At 37.8% G+C, this 17,462-nt stretch overlaps 1 protein-coding gene across 2 annotated transcripts in view; it reads right to left on the reverse strand.

Moving 5' to 3' along the window:
• LOC130571534 (metal transporter CNNM4) overlaps nt 1–17,105 on the reverse strand; it is a 29,445-nt gene extending 12,340 nt beyond the window's left edge. Inside the window, exons 1-4 of one of the 2 annotated variants that reach the window (XM_057362580.1) lie at nt 15,321–17,105; nt 6,736–6,879; nt 6,213–6,347; nt 5,411–5,580 (exon numbers count right to left, since the gene is read on the reverse strand). In XM_057362580.1, coding sequence (XP_057218563.1) covers nt 5,411–5,580; nt 6,213–6,347; nt 6,736–6,879; nt 15,321–16,695 — 1,824 coding nt within the window. In that variant the 5' untranslated portion in view covers nt 16,696–17,105. The remainder of the gene's footprint in view (nt 1–5,410; nt 5,581–6,212; nt 6,348–6,735; nt 6,880–15,320) is intronic. The other variant, XM_057362591.1, reaches the window with a different exon arrangement.
• Between the last annotated feature and the right edge of the window lie 357 nt (nt 17,106–17,462).

Consider the following 17,462-nt stretch of genomic DNA (forward strand, 5'->3'; position numbering starts at 1 on the left):
GAAATTCTGTCATGAATTACTCACTCTCAAGTTGTTCCAAACCTGTATACATTTTGTTTGGTCGAACATAAAGACGGATATTTGGAAGAATTTTAGCAACCGAGATTTCTGGAGCACCACTGACTACCATAGTAGGAAAAACTATCGTCTAAAAGAAGAAATTTTGAAGAATTTAGGACAGTTTTGGGGCACCTTATTTTTTCTACTATGGTGGTCAATGATGTCCCAGAAATCTCAGTTCCTAACATTTTTCTAAATATCTTTCTTTGTGTTCAATAGAACAAAGAAGGTATAGAACAACTTGAGGTTGAGTAATTCATGACAGAATTTTAAATTTGGAGTAAACTATCTCTTTTAAAAATGTAAAATTAATCATAACATGAATTCAAAATAGAGATGGATCGATAAATTTCTCCACCTATACCGGTTATTCTGATACTGTCTGATTCCGATACCGATATCTCCAGTTCTGAAGATTAAATCGATATTTCTGAACTTTCAGAATATTAATAATTCATTTAATGACTATTAATATTGAACATCAAAACTGGTGATTGACAGGATATATCAGCTGTGATCATCGGCTGTTTTCAAACTATCGCCCGATACTGATTATTGGCTGATAGGAATGTAACAATATGATCAATTTCATGGTCTGCAATGGCAAAATTGTCTCAATATTATCGTGGTCACATGACTGTATGAAATGATAGGTCTTCCGGGCCTTTAACGTAGAGAATGTTAAAGAATATAATAGATATTACCTCTGTCAAGGTCCAGCTGGTGCAGTTTTTTATTTTATAATTGGGAATTTTAAGTCATTTGACCTATCTCATACTATACCTCAAAGGAGCAGTTATGATTAGAGGATATCATAGAGAAAAGAGGGCAGGATATGACATGGTTAATTTGTACATCATTGCAATGTTCAACAGTTGCTTATTAAACACTTATGGCACTTTTTTCCAAGTATTCATTTGTCTTTTTTAAATATCGCAATAAATATTGTACCGCAGGCATTACACCGTGGTATTACAGCACAGTGAGATTTTGATATCGTTACATCCCTATTGGCTGATAAATCAGTGCATAACTCGTTAAAAGTATATCTGAATTTACGTGGAGTGCAGTAGAAGTGTTGTGGATCTTTAACAGAGAGCCTGACACCTCTGAGAAACAGCATTAATCTTTAAAGAAGGTCACTCGGCCTGCGCACAGCTTGACGCCCGGCTGAAGGTCGTCTTCAGCTGATGTCGGTAAGGAAAGGTCTCCGTGCCGGGAAGTCTACTCGCAGCCGCACTAAATGTATTCAATAATAATTATAATAATACAGGACATCCTGCTTTCACAAACATCAACAAAGCTACTTTAAATAATAAATAACGAGAAACAGATGCCAAACATATTTAATAGCATCAAACTGCTGCACCTTATAAGCTATTTATGAATTTCCTTCCAACAGTGAATAATCTACCCAGCGCTACACCGAATTGAGATTTGAGTTGAACTGCAGCAGTTGTTGAATCACTTTTGACAATCCATAACAGTTCAGAGAATCATTACATTTTCAGTAAGAGACATGGAAGGTGAGCATTGTGTTAGCAGTGCAAAGGTTAGGGATTTGATTAACAGAAAAAACAAGAATGTATACTTTGAATGCCAAATGAATAAATGTAAATGTCTTTATGAGGATTACTGGTGCCATGTGTGGGGTCTATGATTCACTTGAACGGCCATGTGATGTTTAACCAGTATGAGCTGAATGGACTAATGATTCTTTAGAGGACAATAACAACATTATAAACCACAAAGACACAGAATGAGACAATGAATAAGGGAATATGTGATCGAGGATGCTTGCGATTTGCCACATACTGTGTGGAAAATAAGAACTAAAAGTACTTATCAGGCTTTTAACCTATGAAAAGCATGGCTTTACAACAAATAAAACCAAAAAAACATCACTATAGTTAAACCATGGTAACCGCAAATTAACCAAGAAATTACTACAGTAACTGTTTAACCGCATGATATTTGTAGTAAAACCATGGTCGCCAAAAACACAGTTACTATAATTTACTTAAATAAAACCATGGTTAATTTTCATAAGGGTTTGCATGAATCGCTCCTAAACAACCCAAGCAGCATCATTTATATTATTATTTAACAAACATCACATTTTAAAGTACAGTACAGTAACATTTCTTCATTTAATTGTTCCAATAACAAGCTCACTGAGGTGAAAAGTACATGCAGACTTCTATTTTCAATAATTTGAACTTCTATTTTATTGCGGTTGTGTCACAGTTATGAGGAATTTTGGTGTCTTAAAGGTGCAGTTTGTAACAATTTTGCAGTAAAATATCCAAAAACCACAAGGCTAGTGTTATATATTTTGCTCAGCTGAGTACTTACAATATCTCAAATGTTTCCAACTACTTGTAAATCGTGAGAAAATCGGCATTCTAAACAGTGACACGGGGGCTGTGCAGTCGCCTGTCAATGGCGTCATATCCGTGTTACCCTTTGTTACCGCCTTCACTGACGTAGAAACCGCATGACAACAGTGTTGTGGACAAATGCGGAAGTATTTCTAGCGTCTAGCAAGCCACTAACTTGTTTGGAGCAGTCACTTATTTATGGACCACAACTATTCGCAACATTTATAAAACTTTACCTCATCCTCTAACATGATTTCTCGTACCCGTCTGATTGATGGCCATCAGCGGTGGAGTTGATGACAACAGATCCCATCATTCCACGCTCCTTCACAGCTTCATCAAGCTACGGCATTGTTGTTGTTTTGATCGTGCGCCCTCTAGCGGCGGTTTTTACAAACTGTAGCTTTAATGGTCTATTTCTTAAAATATAGACACTTTCAAAGCAACAAGATAAACAAAGGTTACTGCGCATGCACGCGTTCGTGGACTGCCCTTAACTTCCGGTACACATTCGCAAATAATAGGGTGCCTGTAGATTATTTCTGATAACCAGAAACTGAGGGTAGTGCAGAGCAGCGGATATTAAGTCACAAGGGACGGGCCATTATTTTAAATAGGAATTTCTCTGGATTTGCACATTCTTGGGAACATTTGGGATAATGCAAGTACACAACTGCATGAAATATATCACACTGTGCAAGTGATTTTTGGATACAAACAAAATTCTTCCATATTGTGGCTTTAACTTACCGTCAGCTAAACCCTGAACTCTGGGTTGGTTAACCCAAACCGTGCTTACTCGTGAATGTCGGTTCCAGAACACGTTTTAAGAGTAAGTTTAATCAACCTCACAAAAGATACCCAGAGTTAACGCGCGCTCACAGAAACAACATGAAGACACTGCCAATGGATCACAGATTTCACGAGTCACCATGGAAACGGCCCGGAAGCTCAAAGTTTTTGACTGTAAAACAACGTTATAAATCAGAGAGTTTTTTCACCGAAGACTTAAATCTGCATCAGTTTATAAAGTGCGGGATTAAAAACCATAAAAATTATATAATTAAATTTGTATGTGTATAAGACTATAAATTAATTATTTAATTAAATATAAAAATAGTGTCAAGATATGTACCATTTTTATACTGAAATATTTAAAATATATACTCATCATAGCTATCTATCTTAGTTACATAAAGTGTAGATTTGTTGAGAGGTTTGCAACTGTTATTTTAACGTGTCTACCATGGTATTTTACCAAAATTGTGTTGTGTATATGTATTTGATCGCATTGCTAATTTTGTAGGCAGTATTAAACCTCGTTTTTGTTCCTTCTCTGTATGCTCCTGTAAATCTACCTTTATTTGGTTTTCTGAAAACTGACTTTGTATTGTATCAGCTTTATTTGCAACAGTTGCTCTTTTAATTGTAGAAACGGCTACAGTTGTCAATTGGAAAAACCTGTGTAATGCTTTTCAGTACACTACACACGCTTTTCAGGCTTTTCACGCTTTTCAGTACACTATGTATGATAATTCATTTGCAGTAGAGGATGAAGGTCTGCTGTGACAGAGGTAGAGGTTTAAAATGTTAGGCCCAGTCACATGTCCAATATGTCCAATATGTCATGTAGCCAAATATACAGTATATCCCTTTCAAATACACACACATTTTCTTTCGTTGTTTGTATGTTTCTTTTGACTTAGTTTGCTAAATGGCCATGCATTTCCAAATGTTAAATGAGGTGTAAAAGGCCTATCTTCAAAAACTAATAACAAATTGTAATTTGGAGAAAGGCCTTTCAATATCATTAAATCTGTAAACACTATGCCATAGGTGATAACCTATATTTAAACTTATCCTGGGAATCAGCCCTGCCAGACTGGGAATCAAACGTACAACCTTTGGGCTATAAATCTCTCAAACCATTACACCACAACTGCCCTGAGATGCATCAAATATTACCTGGTTAGTGGGGAAGAGTATTCAGATCCAAATGCTTAATAAATTGTTCTGAAGTTACAAGAATTGTAAGGTGTGCATACTATTTATTTATGCATCTAATTATATTTGGAGATTTAATAATAAACCTAATTAAAAGTATGTACAGTATTCAATGTAAACACATAAAGCCTTAAATTTACTAAGAATAGCTCACATTATTTTATTTAAAGATTATTTTATTTAAAAATTATTTTATTTGAAATGGTTAAATAGCATAAAATTAGCATAAAATCAGTTGTGAATGCTCAATCGCAATGGGTGTGACTGGAAATGTAATCATCTTAATACTGTAAAATTATCATATATTATACGTAATCTGTGCTTCCGCGGCCACTTGACGCTCATCAAAAGCGCACACATGCGCAGACAACCTCTTTCCTTAAAATGAACAAACCCTGGAACCTAACCTGCTCCGGAGCAGGTTATCTTCAGAGAGTGAGTTGCTATGGTTACTTAACAAGAAAGTTACCTCTGTTTTTGGAACCAAAAGTTGAGGTTATCAGATAACCTAGCCTTAAACTTACCCTGGTATGTCACATAACCAGCTTGTTCGACAGTATAAAACGGTATATACAACGAACTTTGCTGTTAATTTTTGGATGCCTTTCTCACTAGACATGCAAGTCACAACATGTCAGCTGAAATGAGGTCAGGAAAAAGTCCAATTCGTGAGACTTTTGTCCTGTTGCATGTTTCAGTTTTGTTTAGCTTCAAACTGTGCAACTTCCTGTCGCACACGCAACCTTAACTGGTTCCTCATTGGTTCAACTTTGGTTCATTTATCCAAAAGTTTCGTTTTTGACTAATTTGTTTATAAAACGAGCAGGATCAACCATAAAGTAATGCTGTAAGCCAAAGCCTGTGGTCTTAAATCAGCTTGTTTGTCTAATTGGCTTTTGGAGCCTTTCAGTTCCTGACCCGAGAGAAAACAGGAGGGTTCGAAGAGCATCAGATGATGGTGTTACCTGCAGTATGAGAATGAAGTAGTCTATGGGTTTGCCTCGCTGGTAAAGGTAGTGGTGTGCCGATCTCTTATCGTTCTCGTTGAATTTGATATCCTGGATCACATCGGGGTGCTTAAGAATTCGCAAAAGAACCTTTTCGGAGATCTGAGACGGACTGAACAAATTAACCTCTGAAGAGACACAGAAAGACAAAAAAGACACGCGATTAAATTTTATTAAGGATGCACCGATACCATTTTTTAAAGGCCGGGTACGGGTACCGATATTTTTTTCTGGTAATCACCGATCCCGATGCCTGTACCTGTATTTTTTGTGAGGTGGCAATTTTCCAAGCACAACACAGTGAGACTAATAAAAATAGAATAGCTTTGTAATTACAAACAATTCCACCTCAAACACATTATGAAAAAATAAATAATTGTATGCGCTTGTCTCAAACTTTTAATGCACAAATTTCAGTCAGGTGTATTTGTTTTTGAGAACTTGACGCTTACTGGTAAATTTTATCCAAAGTAATTTCATTACAGCAAGTTGCTATAGGTGCAGTTTGTCAGCATAACACGTATCTTATCAAATAAACCAAATTTAAAAATGCAATATTTCACTTTATTTATTTGCAGAATAAAAGTGTCTGTTTTAAATATTTTAAAAAATATTTAAGTGCGTCTCTGTAACAAATCAAACAAATTGTTTTTAATTATTAATGTTGCATTGAATATAACAAATTGATATTAACAATTCACAATTTGAACCAAATTAAGGTGTACTGACAGTGAGCGGAGGGCTGCGATTGGTTATTTACCTGTTGCGAGAAAACGATGAGCAGCCAATAGCAGCTGAGGGGAGATCTTGACTTTAGATTCGCTCTCTTGTTTGAAAGCAGAAAAATCACGTTTGTTCTTATTGTGCGCCACTTTCTTTCTGTGGCGGTTATCAGCTGCAAAGAAACAAAATGTTAATGTAAAATAAAAATATTACGCTTTTACTGCTGTATTTACTATACATTATGTGACACATATTATATACTGCATAAACTAGTAGTCAAAACATGGTATTAAAAGGTCAACAAAATCTGCCCCCCACCAAGAACTGCACTGGTAGCATTTTAAATGCTGAGAGGATGTCTTTTTGATTTCGTAAGAAGAGTGAAACCATAAGGCACGTAAAATGGTTTCAGACGAGGCACAGCAAGAGGAAGCGTGTCAGTAAAAAGCATCTCATTGAAGTTTTCATTGAAGTTTCAACAGTTGCGATGCTTTCTCTATAACAGCACACATATCCACAAACCACATTAAAAAACTGTTTTCCAAACACTGTCCACTTACTATAAAGGTCAGACTCATCCAAGATTTCTGATTTGATGATTTCTTCAATGACATCTTCCAGGGTGACCAATCCCAGCACCTCATAGAACGGATCTCCCTCTCCTTCATTATTCACTTTCTGAACGATTGCCAAGTGTGATTTACCTGCAAAAGGAGACAATGATTAATACCATAGTATCATATTCACAAAAAACATTGTCATATCCAAAAAAAAAAAACAGGACTGTGGTGCCCGCTATAGCCTGGAGGTTAACACGGTTTACATATAATAATAAAAAATAATCATTTAAATAAATAAATGCTCTCTGAATCGTTTTTGATGCAAGGGTCAGCTAAATGAATAAATGTAAATATAATGTAACTGTTAACAGAACCTATTGTGGCACTGGAGCAAAGAGCCAGGGCATTTACACTTTAAAATATAAAACCCATTCAATACAGTAGTAAAGCGTAGACATAACGTAATAAATATTGATAAGAAGCCAAAGCCGTGAAGGGCAAAACAAAGTCTGCTATGCAAAATTTCAACATGATTGTATTGTAAGTAGTAGGGAAAATAGCTTAATAAATTTCTTTGTTCTTCAAAAGAAGATATTTTGGAGAGGAAAGCAAACAGTTCTAGGGCACTACCATTGTAATTTTTCCTACTATGGTTGTCAATGGTGGCCGAGAACTTCAATTCTTTCAAATATTCTTTCCCTGTGTTCATCAGAACAAAGAAATCTATACAGCTTTGGAACAACTGGAGGGTGAGTAAATGATGACAGAATTTTTATTTGGGTGAACCGTCCCTTTAACTTATTATATTAACATTTAATATCGTTTCCAATATAACGTTTCAATGCCAATACATATGTGCATACAGCATAGTGTAAAAAGATGAATATGAATGCACTGCAGGGCTCCAGACTGCGACTCAATGGTCGCATTTTGCTACCAGTTTTTGAGCTAGCGCGAGCGTTTTTTACAAGTACTCGCACATGTGCGACCTGCCAATTTGGATTTTTTGTTATATCCGTTCACAACAAGAATGAACGACAGGCGAATGCTCTTGTTAAGTTTATGTGAAGTTATCTTTACATTGTGTTGTGAAAGTGTCCTTAATACACAATAAAATCATCATAATAACGTATTAAGACGAGCCCTTTCGTTTTGCTTTAACACTATAAACAATAAAATATATACTTTTCCATACAAAATGACATTTTTGTTGACTCAAAATAATTCAGAGTACTAATTTGGTCTGGTGTATTCAGAGTTTAAATAGTCTCTTCTTTACTTAGCACTTAAAGCTTCTCTGTAAGGAACCAAACCACTGTCACCTGCAGTTAAATGCATAGACAGGTAGTATTTTAAAACTATTTTAACACATTTACACATATTTACATTTCTGTACAAATCTAAACGGCAAACGCATTTAAAACTGTTCCACAGAATCTTGCAGATTTTTTCAAAATTTTAGCACAGAATTATCAAAAAGACAGCAGATTCCGTATGTCCCTGGTATTGAGTAATGTCACATCCCTCTGAAATGAAAATAAAACTGCACATTTTAATCTCTGTGAGTTGAGTCTATTTATTATAAATGCATTTGTCAATAATACAGCTATTTTTGGGAAAAATGTCACTAATTGCATTGCAGGCTGATTTAAGGTGTGCCCCTAAATTTTCACTTGCGCTCCTAAAAATTTCAGTCAGGGGCTACAGTGTTCCTTGTAAAAAAAGTTAGTCTGGAGCCCTGCACTGTAAGAAAACATGGTACAGTGATGATATCAGAACCTATCATTCATAATCTGCGGTATTTGCATGTACCACATGTATACAAAAAATGCATTTACAAATAGCACAGTATTATGATGGTGCTGCATGTACAAGAAACTTTCTTATTATTGTACCATGATGTCCAAAACAAGGTAACATGGTACTTTATATCGGCTGTGGTATTTTCATCATACTCCAAGGTACACAAAATAATGCCCAAGTATTAAGATGGTTTTGTTAATGGACAGGAAGTGAAGAGTTAAACTTCTCTGGTTATCTCACTGTTTGTAATGTGAAAGAAATTTGCCCATGACAGGATGTAGCTAATAAAGACTGTACTTAGCAAAGCAGAACATTCCAGAATCTCCCGAGTGTCTTTGGCTCAGAGACATGTAGAATAAGCGAGTGTGTTTACATGCACAAAATCAAAATTTCATTTTCTTATAGCTGATTTTTATATACAAGCAAGAAAAATCTTTCCCTGAAGCATAATCAGAGTAAGACATGTGCATGACTCTAAAACACAGAAGAGACAGCAGATGTCCCAGCGGGCCGCCGTTATGCTGCAGGAGGATGAAATGAGCCAAAATCACAGTGACAATAAGAGAAACAATTCACACACATCTAATTCTGCGTCTCACAGATATCACTTCATACATCTCTCTCACACACACACACACACACACACACCAAAAGCATGCAGACAAGTACTTTAATTTAAGCCTCATCATGAATTCCTAAATCAAAACAAAAACATTTTACTTGTAAATGTTAACTCCATTTGTAAATCATGCAGAGTCATCAACCCCTACGGCTAAAACTCTCTCTCTCTCTCTCTCTCTCTCTCTCTCTCTCTCTCTCTCTCTGTCAATGCACCCTGATTCCTTAACAGCTAGTTCAACACTACATACTTAATTTTATATAAAATTAAGAGACCACTCTTGTGATTTGTGTTTCTGTAACAAGAAAGATGCAATGTTTGCAGATCTTGAATACTGTTCATGTATTAACAACACAATACTAATGTTTTCACATGCATTTTAGGATCAGTTCAAAAATGAATTTATGATGGAATAAGCCTGATTATTTCGCAACTTTTATGCGTATTTAGTCGTTAACATTGCTGTTGGGTGATTTCGAAAGCGGCCCTAACACACACGGTTTCTGCCAATCTCATATTAATCTTGAGTACCTATATAGTATTGCATACTTCGTATCTTCGAAGAGTTTTTAGTTTGATCACATTTATAAAAGATAGATACAGCTGTACGATTATTTCCGAAAGCATACGGCGCGTGCGGGGGGGGGGGATTAGGCAAGCTGAACCAAAGCACGTGCGCCAACAGAACACAGACATCAGTTTCACTCACCGCATGCGGTTCATGTCCGGCAACTTTTAGCGCTGGGACGGCATCATCTATCAGTTTAAAACGATCTCCAAATCCAGCGTTATAGCCACCGTTTATATAACATTCATCACCCAAATGCAGTGAACAAACAAACACCTGAACTTCGCGAACGTATGCTCTCTCTCTCTCTCTCTCTCTCTCTCTCCTGCACACAAGTGAAAGTGACGTCTGCGCATGCTCCTTCTCCTGCTCTCCTTGCTGCCGCGTGGGCGTGCTTTTCCAGGAGAATTGTCCAATAAGGGACTAAGAAAAATTGTTACAAAACAGTTTAATATGTTCAAAAAAACCTTTCTGAAACCTGTACGATCGCTGGGGGAGTGTATCGAGCACAGAAATACTACGTAATACGCCAAACTCGTTTTTTGACAAGTTGACCATGTTAAGCACGAGAAGACAGCACGTTTAACATTGTAAAGAAGTCAGAATGCATGAAACACCGTTGCACCAAAACCCTTCAAATGCAAAACTGGAGTGGTCTCCCGAGGCTTTATATGAGCAAAATTTAGCTGACTGCTAAATAAGCATTCACATCACAGACTTGGATCTAAAACGATATAGTTAAAGTTGGGTAAGTTATCTTAAAAAAAGATACAGTTCAAAAATTCCTTTTAAAAATAAAAAGGAAAGCAGTACGCAATCTCAAATGTTTGACAACAAAGTTTGAAGTTTCGTTTGCCTTAAAATGCTATTAACTTGTAACTTGAAGTTACAACGAAAAGTTAATCAACTCATGGCCATATGGAATGAATACAAAATCAGATTCACATAACAGTCACAACAAAATCATGTTATGTGGGCACGCACATGTCTGCCCAAACACAGGGTGGAAACGTGCTGATGTAAACCTGCTGGGTCACTTTTTTATTTCGTCCGTCACACCTCGAATAATTGATGCATTACAGGTGTGGCCAGGCCTGACTGATATGTTCAAGTCACGATATACGATGCGTTCAAAACCAAAGCATTTCTGTCTCAAATGATCATTCATCTTTGATGAACAGATTAAATATCCTGACAACGCACGTGTCATCAGAACGGTACTGGCAAAAACAATCTCAAATCTTTAACTATGAGAAGTCAACAAGTGCTTGCAACATAAGACTTGTAAAAAAACATTTCAACAAGGACCATGCCCTACAGAAATGTCTAATTAAGGAAATTGTTTGAGGAGGAAAATGACATAGTTCATTTCACATCAAGGCGTTACATCACCATGAGTCACTGTGCTAAACTGAGCCGTGGTCCCTTGAGTAATAAGAAACAACTCCAGATATTCCTCACAGTTGCATCAGTGCTGCGCGACGTATATCAACGGTCTGTCTGTCTGTAGCCGGCAGAAAAATACACTGCAGATGCTTAAAGGGGTCATATGGCGCGAATATGTGTCTTTGGTGTGTTATAAGTTGCCCATGCATGCATTTAGGGCTGGGCGATATATCGTACGATTCTTATGCTCCCAGTTTCTCAATGACTTACGGTTAAATGCCGGCACATCCGAAAGCCAGAGGGCGCTCTTGCGCAGAAACTCCGAATATGGGAAACAGAAGAACACTTAGTTTCAGGAAATGCCTGTGGTCATATTCTATCGCTGTTCTTCAAACCTTTTCAGGTATTTTCATGATAATAAAGTTGATTTATAGTAATGATGATAGACGAGTGTTGCTTTTTCAAATACACGTTATAAACGACTCAATCTCGTAGTGATTTTAGATCGAGCAGACGAGCAGTACTTCCTACTGATCAAACAGCCGTACATGGAAGAGCTGTGCATAAAACATCGAATCGATTTAGACATGTATAATTAGCATGAATCGCGATATATCGCCCAGCCCTACATGTATTAGACACATAATTTAAGTGTCGGAACAAAAGATTTATTCTATCTAAAAGCGAACGCTCACCCAGACCTGCCTGAAACGCCTCGTGTAACCACACCCCCACAAATCTACGTCAGTTGGTGGTATGATTTGACTAAGAGCGCCAAAATGTATACGCAAGTAAGGTGGGTGTACCTGTCAGTACAATTGCTTTGGAACCTGATATTCCAAATATGGTAAGAGGAGTTACATTTCCGTCACACGCTTGCAGTATTCGACCAATCACTACGCACTGGTTAACAGGCCAATCATAGCACACCTCGCTTTTCAGAGCCATGAGCTTTGTAAAAAGTCTGCACGTTTCAGAGAGGCGGGGCAAAGAGGAGATACAAACATGCACGGTATGTGGAAAATACAACGTTTTTTAACCTTAAATCGTGTATACACATTGCATTACATCTAAAACAAACCATAATATTCGTTTTAGCCGTGCCATATGACCACTTTAAAGTATACGTGTTATAGAAGGTTTCAGGGGAAGCACGTGCCTGGCCCAAAGTTAACTTCTGGTCTGTGTTTGGTTTTAATATAACAATTTATTTTATATTTAATTAACATTAATAATAATTTATATGAATATTTTATGGTATATTCATTGTTTTAAATTACAATAAATCTACTCAATAGTTATTGATTCTTTACAGAGGTCTACCGGAAGTTAAGTTTGGCCCACGTAAAGTTATTTTTATTTTGAATCTTTTTTTCTATTCTACAAAAGAAAGAGTTAAAATCGGGTGTTAAATTGGTTTTCGATAATTTAAAACTAAATGTTAGCATGTAAAGTTAGAACCAGCGATTTATATTTTTGTGGAAAAAGTCAATGTTCGACATGAATATGACTTGGTGGCCCAGGCTTCAGAGAATAGAGATTCAGACATAATCCCCAAAATGCCTATAAATCCATAAACATGTTAAGAAATAAAAAATAACATGATCCCTTTAGTTTCCTTAAATATCTTGGGTGCAACCTGAATTTTTTTTTTTTTTTTTTTTTTGAAGAATAATACAAATAGACTTCTAGTCAGCTGGTCTTAAATCTTACTCATTATAGTGTTCATATTTCACAATAAAGAAAATCATCAACACAAATATGTGAGGTATGTGAATTAGGTAATAACCAAAACCCATTGGTTCTGGAATCGTCCAGCCCACGTTTCTCACACCCGTTCTCCCCAAAACCCGTCCAGGAAATATATTCCAGCAAACCCAAACAAACAAGCACGATAGCACGTTTGATTATCCAAAAAAATTGAAATGCAGTTCACCCCCTGATTTTCATTCCTGTTAACAGAGCCAGCCCGATCCACTTCGCACAAGACCATCAAAATAAAGCAAATGTCTCTTTCGCTCTGTGTGATTGTGCTTTTAATGGTGGGATCAGAGATTCTCAGGGGCTGACTAGGAGGAAAGGCTTGAGGATATGTGCAATAAAGATGAATACAATCCATTCAGTACACACATTGAAACAGTGACTCAGCCGAACTGTGTTGCATTGCAACAGGAGTCACGTGCACTTGCTAAATTTACCTAAAGAAACAAATCTGAATACGTCTCGCCCCATTGTGTGGGGTGGTTACGGCCCTTCTTTACGCCCTCACTCCTCGCACACCATACAACACACAGCTCAACCCATTTTGTTACCACAGCGCCATGTGATAGATCCACACCCAAAATCTGGAGAGCAACGTAACCACTGAACAGCCCACAGTGTTAATGTGCTTTAAATATTGGGAATTAGTTTGCATATAAAGGTCTAAAATTACAAATGGCAAATTGTTTCTAATTTAAATTGTCAGAATAACAACAACTTTGGATTGAAATCCATATGGATCCATATGAGCAGTTATCAGCTTAATAATAAATATTGAAATAGATCCATGTTCTATTTGCATATTTCTTATTACATGCGTGTATTGTTATGTTTTTATACATACCTTTTAAATATACATCTGTTCGTTTGTTCTGTTTAATGATCATACATTTAAATTCATCAGCCGTCAAAAATAAAATAAAAATCAGTCCTTTATTTACCTTATGTTGTTCACAACCTGTATATGACTCTTTCTTGAGAAATGAGATATTTTGAGAAATGTCTTGGTTGTTTTGTGTCCCTAAATGGAAGTAAACAGGGGTCAATGGTGTTTGGTTACCAAAGTTTTTCAAAATATCTTCTCTTGTGTTCCGCAGAGGAAAGAAAGTCATACAGGTTTGGAATGACATGAGGGTGAATAAATGAGGAACGAATTGGGTGAACTATCCCTTTAAATTGAATGAACTCTTGTAGAGTTCAAAAAACAATGTTGTTGTACCTGTGCAATGACAATAAAGTACTTTAACTGAGTCATAAGATAAATATGCGTTTAAGATCTGATTATTTCTATCGCGGAGCACTATTTAGCAAAGGGCAAGAGAACGTGAACTCTGACTATGTTTACAAATCAAACACATTCTGTAGAATACTGAATCCCACAATGCAATGCTCCCGACTTGACTTTTCCTTCCCAGAGGATCAGACATGACATCAGCTGTGATATATTTTTACAATTCTTCCTTAACTTATCTGACCGGACTGCCAATGATTAAAATTACTACTTGGATTAAACATGAACAATAACTTACATATTCATTCATTTATTTGCTTACCTACAAACTTATTTCTAAGAAGATACCTTGGCACGATATGTGTCGTTTTGTCAGGAGAAAATTCCAAAAAAATTCTCCATGCTCTCCATTGTCTAGTAGAAATGACTGAGATGTTACAGGAGTCTCATCTACGAGTGTTCTTTCTCGTGCGTATTAAATTAAAATGCAAACCTGCTGTACTGTATTGCTTGTTCCACAGTGTGAACTGCAATTCATCCCGAGTGAAAATCTGTTGACAGTAAACAATCCATGATGGTTTAGGTTTACCCTGTCATGACTTATATAATGAACTCTAACAGACAATTAATCACACACAAATGTCATCTCAGTATTTTACAGCCTCAATTTCTATAAAAACCGTCGTATATTTCTGCTCACACCTCCTTTTTAGAGGACCTTTGGTAAAACCAAGCAATTAACCAACCAAGTCCTCGATGACAACCAAACTGAAGGCAGTCATCACAGTTATGGATAACAGCACGGGGATTAAGGCCTTACTGGAAAAATATTCCATTAACCTTCTGCCTAACGGGAACAAAACCTCCCCAAACAGTATGGGAGAAGGCGAGAGAAATGAGACTGCCAATACCTGACCTTGAAAGTCTGTGGAGGAGAGAAAGGCCCGGAGGGAGAGGGGGTGTGTGAGAGATTTTGTGAGCTTGCGATAGGAACAGGACCAAATAGACTTTGTCTACGAATCCGAAGTGGATGCGTCTCCTCCCTATTGGTTTTGAAATGTTCACAGTTTTCCTTCACATTAGTGCAAAAAACAAATGACGGCGAGAAGACCACCAGAGGTCAAATACTGCAAAAACTCATCTTTTTTTTTTTTTTGAGTTTACTGTAACATTTGAGTGCGTGCGAGTTAGTGCCAAGAAAAAGAAAAGCCACATACCTTTTTTAAACTCCTCCAACATGGAATCCAACTTAGTGTCGTGAAAAACAAAGTGCACCGGATGGTTGTAGAACTTAGTGATGGTTTTCAAGGTGGTGCAGTCATCTGGGTCCACGAACGCCAGGTCCTTCACAAAAAGGATGTCCACTATATTGGTGCGTTCCTCTTCATACACAGGGATGCGCGTGTACCCGCTCTCCATGATTTCCGACATGGTGTTGAAGTCCAGGACGGTGTCGCTGTTGATCATAAAGCAGTTACCGAGCGGTGTCATGATGCCCTGCACCGTTTTAGTCCTCAACTCCAGAGCTCCCTGGATCATGTTGAGCTCCTCTTTCACGAGGTCGTTGTACGGCTCGGTCACCTTCAGCATCCCCACCAGCTTCTCCCGATTGTACACGGTGCCTATCTCCTGCCCCAGCACGCAATCTAGAAGCTTACTGATGGGATAGGACAACGGAAGAGTCAACAACATGAAGAACTTGGTGACCATGATGGTGTTGGCGCCTACCGCCAAGCCATGGCGAGAACAGAGAGCCTGAGGAACGATCTCACCGAAGATGACGATGCCGATGGTCGACGCCACCACGGCACCCAAACCGGAGCCGATGAGGTCGTCGAGCAGGATGGTCAGCGTGGTGTTGACCAAGACGTTGCCGAGGAGAAGCGAACACAACAGGTAGTTGCCTTTCCTCCGAATGGGCTCGATCTTACGCGCGTACTTCTTTTCTTTATCCGTGCCACAGCTCTGCACGATTCGCAGCTCCATGGGGTCCAACGCCATGAGACCCAGGTTGAGACCACTGAACATACCTGACAGCACCAACAGGCAGCATATCAAGATCACCTGGAGCCAAATGGGAAGCAGAGACTTCTTTTCCTCCACCACACGTAACTTCCCATCGTCCTCTCCCAGCAGGTACCACTTTCCATCTCGGTTGTGTCTGATGCACAAGCCATAATCCCTATGGGTCTCACTTTTCCGAAGTGGTTTGATTTTGACACCCAGCACTCCAGATGTGCCCTGGCTGTTGACCGTCATAACGGGGCTGATGGACATGTCTTTTGTAAAATCAGCACAAGTCCTGTTCGAATCAGAGCTGCTGCTGTCTTCCCCCTGATCCGTGAACTTAATCTGCGACCAGGTGTCATTGTTGATCTGCAGTCCGTAGAACCTGAGCAGGATGTTGCTCTCCTCGGTTACCTGTATGATCCCGTCATCGGCGATCGTGGCGGGCTTGTCGCTGCTCTCCAGCCGCATGCCGAGGATCCGGCTGTCGCTCCGCCAGGACTGCGCTTCGTTCGTACATACTTTACACCAAAATAACACTATTAACGTCAGCGTGGACCCCTTACCGCTCCATTCCGCCGCCATGTTTGTTTCGCTCTCTGCGGAATGAGAGTTGACGTCACCTACTCATTTCACACGAGCCCGCCTCCTCATTAACATAACACTCTGGCGCTCCAATCAGCTCGTGGAACGTCACCTAATGAGGAGCCCTCTTGTTGCTTAAGGAAGAACGGTGTTTTTGTGCTGTTATTGAGTAACTGTCAGTGTTTTTTTTTATTTATTTATGACACAAATATTTAACAATATAGCAACATAGTAACAAATATTCATACGGAAGGGGGAGCTTGATGCAAGTCTGCATCAGAATGCGACAGAAATGACAGTTCTCATCAAATTTAAAGGAAAATCTTATTTAACAAAATGCTCCATTTATTTTTTGAAAGAAAAGTTTTGGTTTACAGAAAAATGTACATTTAGGAAATAAATGTACCAATGGAGTTCGTTTACTGTCGCATGTGCTCGTTAGAATAACTTTTATAAATGTAATATCTTTGTCTTCGGTCATTGCATACACATTTTCGACATAAAATATACTTTTTAATGTGTTAAAAAATGTGCCAATCTCATGAATACATTGCCGGGTTATTTTTTACCCCAACATAAAATAATACAGGGAATTTTTATACGTTTTTATACAGGGAACATTTATAAACACACATAGAAAACAGATACTACCATAATGTGTAATTAAATTGTATTAAACAAAAATCTCAATTGTATTTTTCTTAATATGCATAATAAAATGTCTATTTTTGTCTATATGGGTGTAATGTGTAATATTTCTTGTCAGG

Source organism: Triplophysa rosa, linkage group LG2, assembly GCF_024868665.1.
Source record: "Triplophysa rosa linkage group LG2, Trosa_1v2, whole genome shotgun sequence".
NCBI classification, from domain to species: domain Eukaryota; kingdom Metazoa; phylum Chordata; class Actinopteri; order Cypriniformes; family Nemacheilidae; genus Triplophysa; species Triplophysa rosa.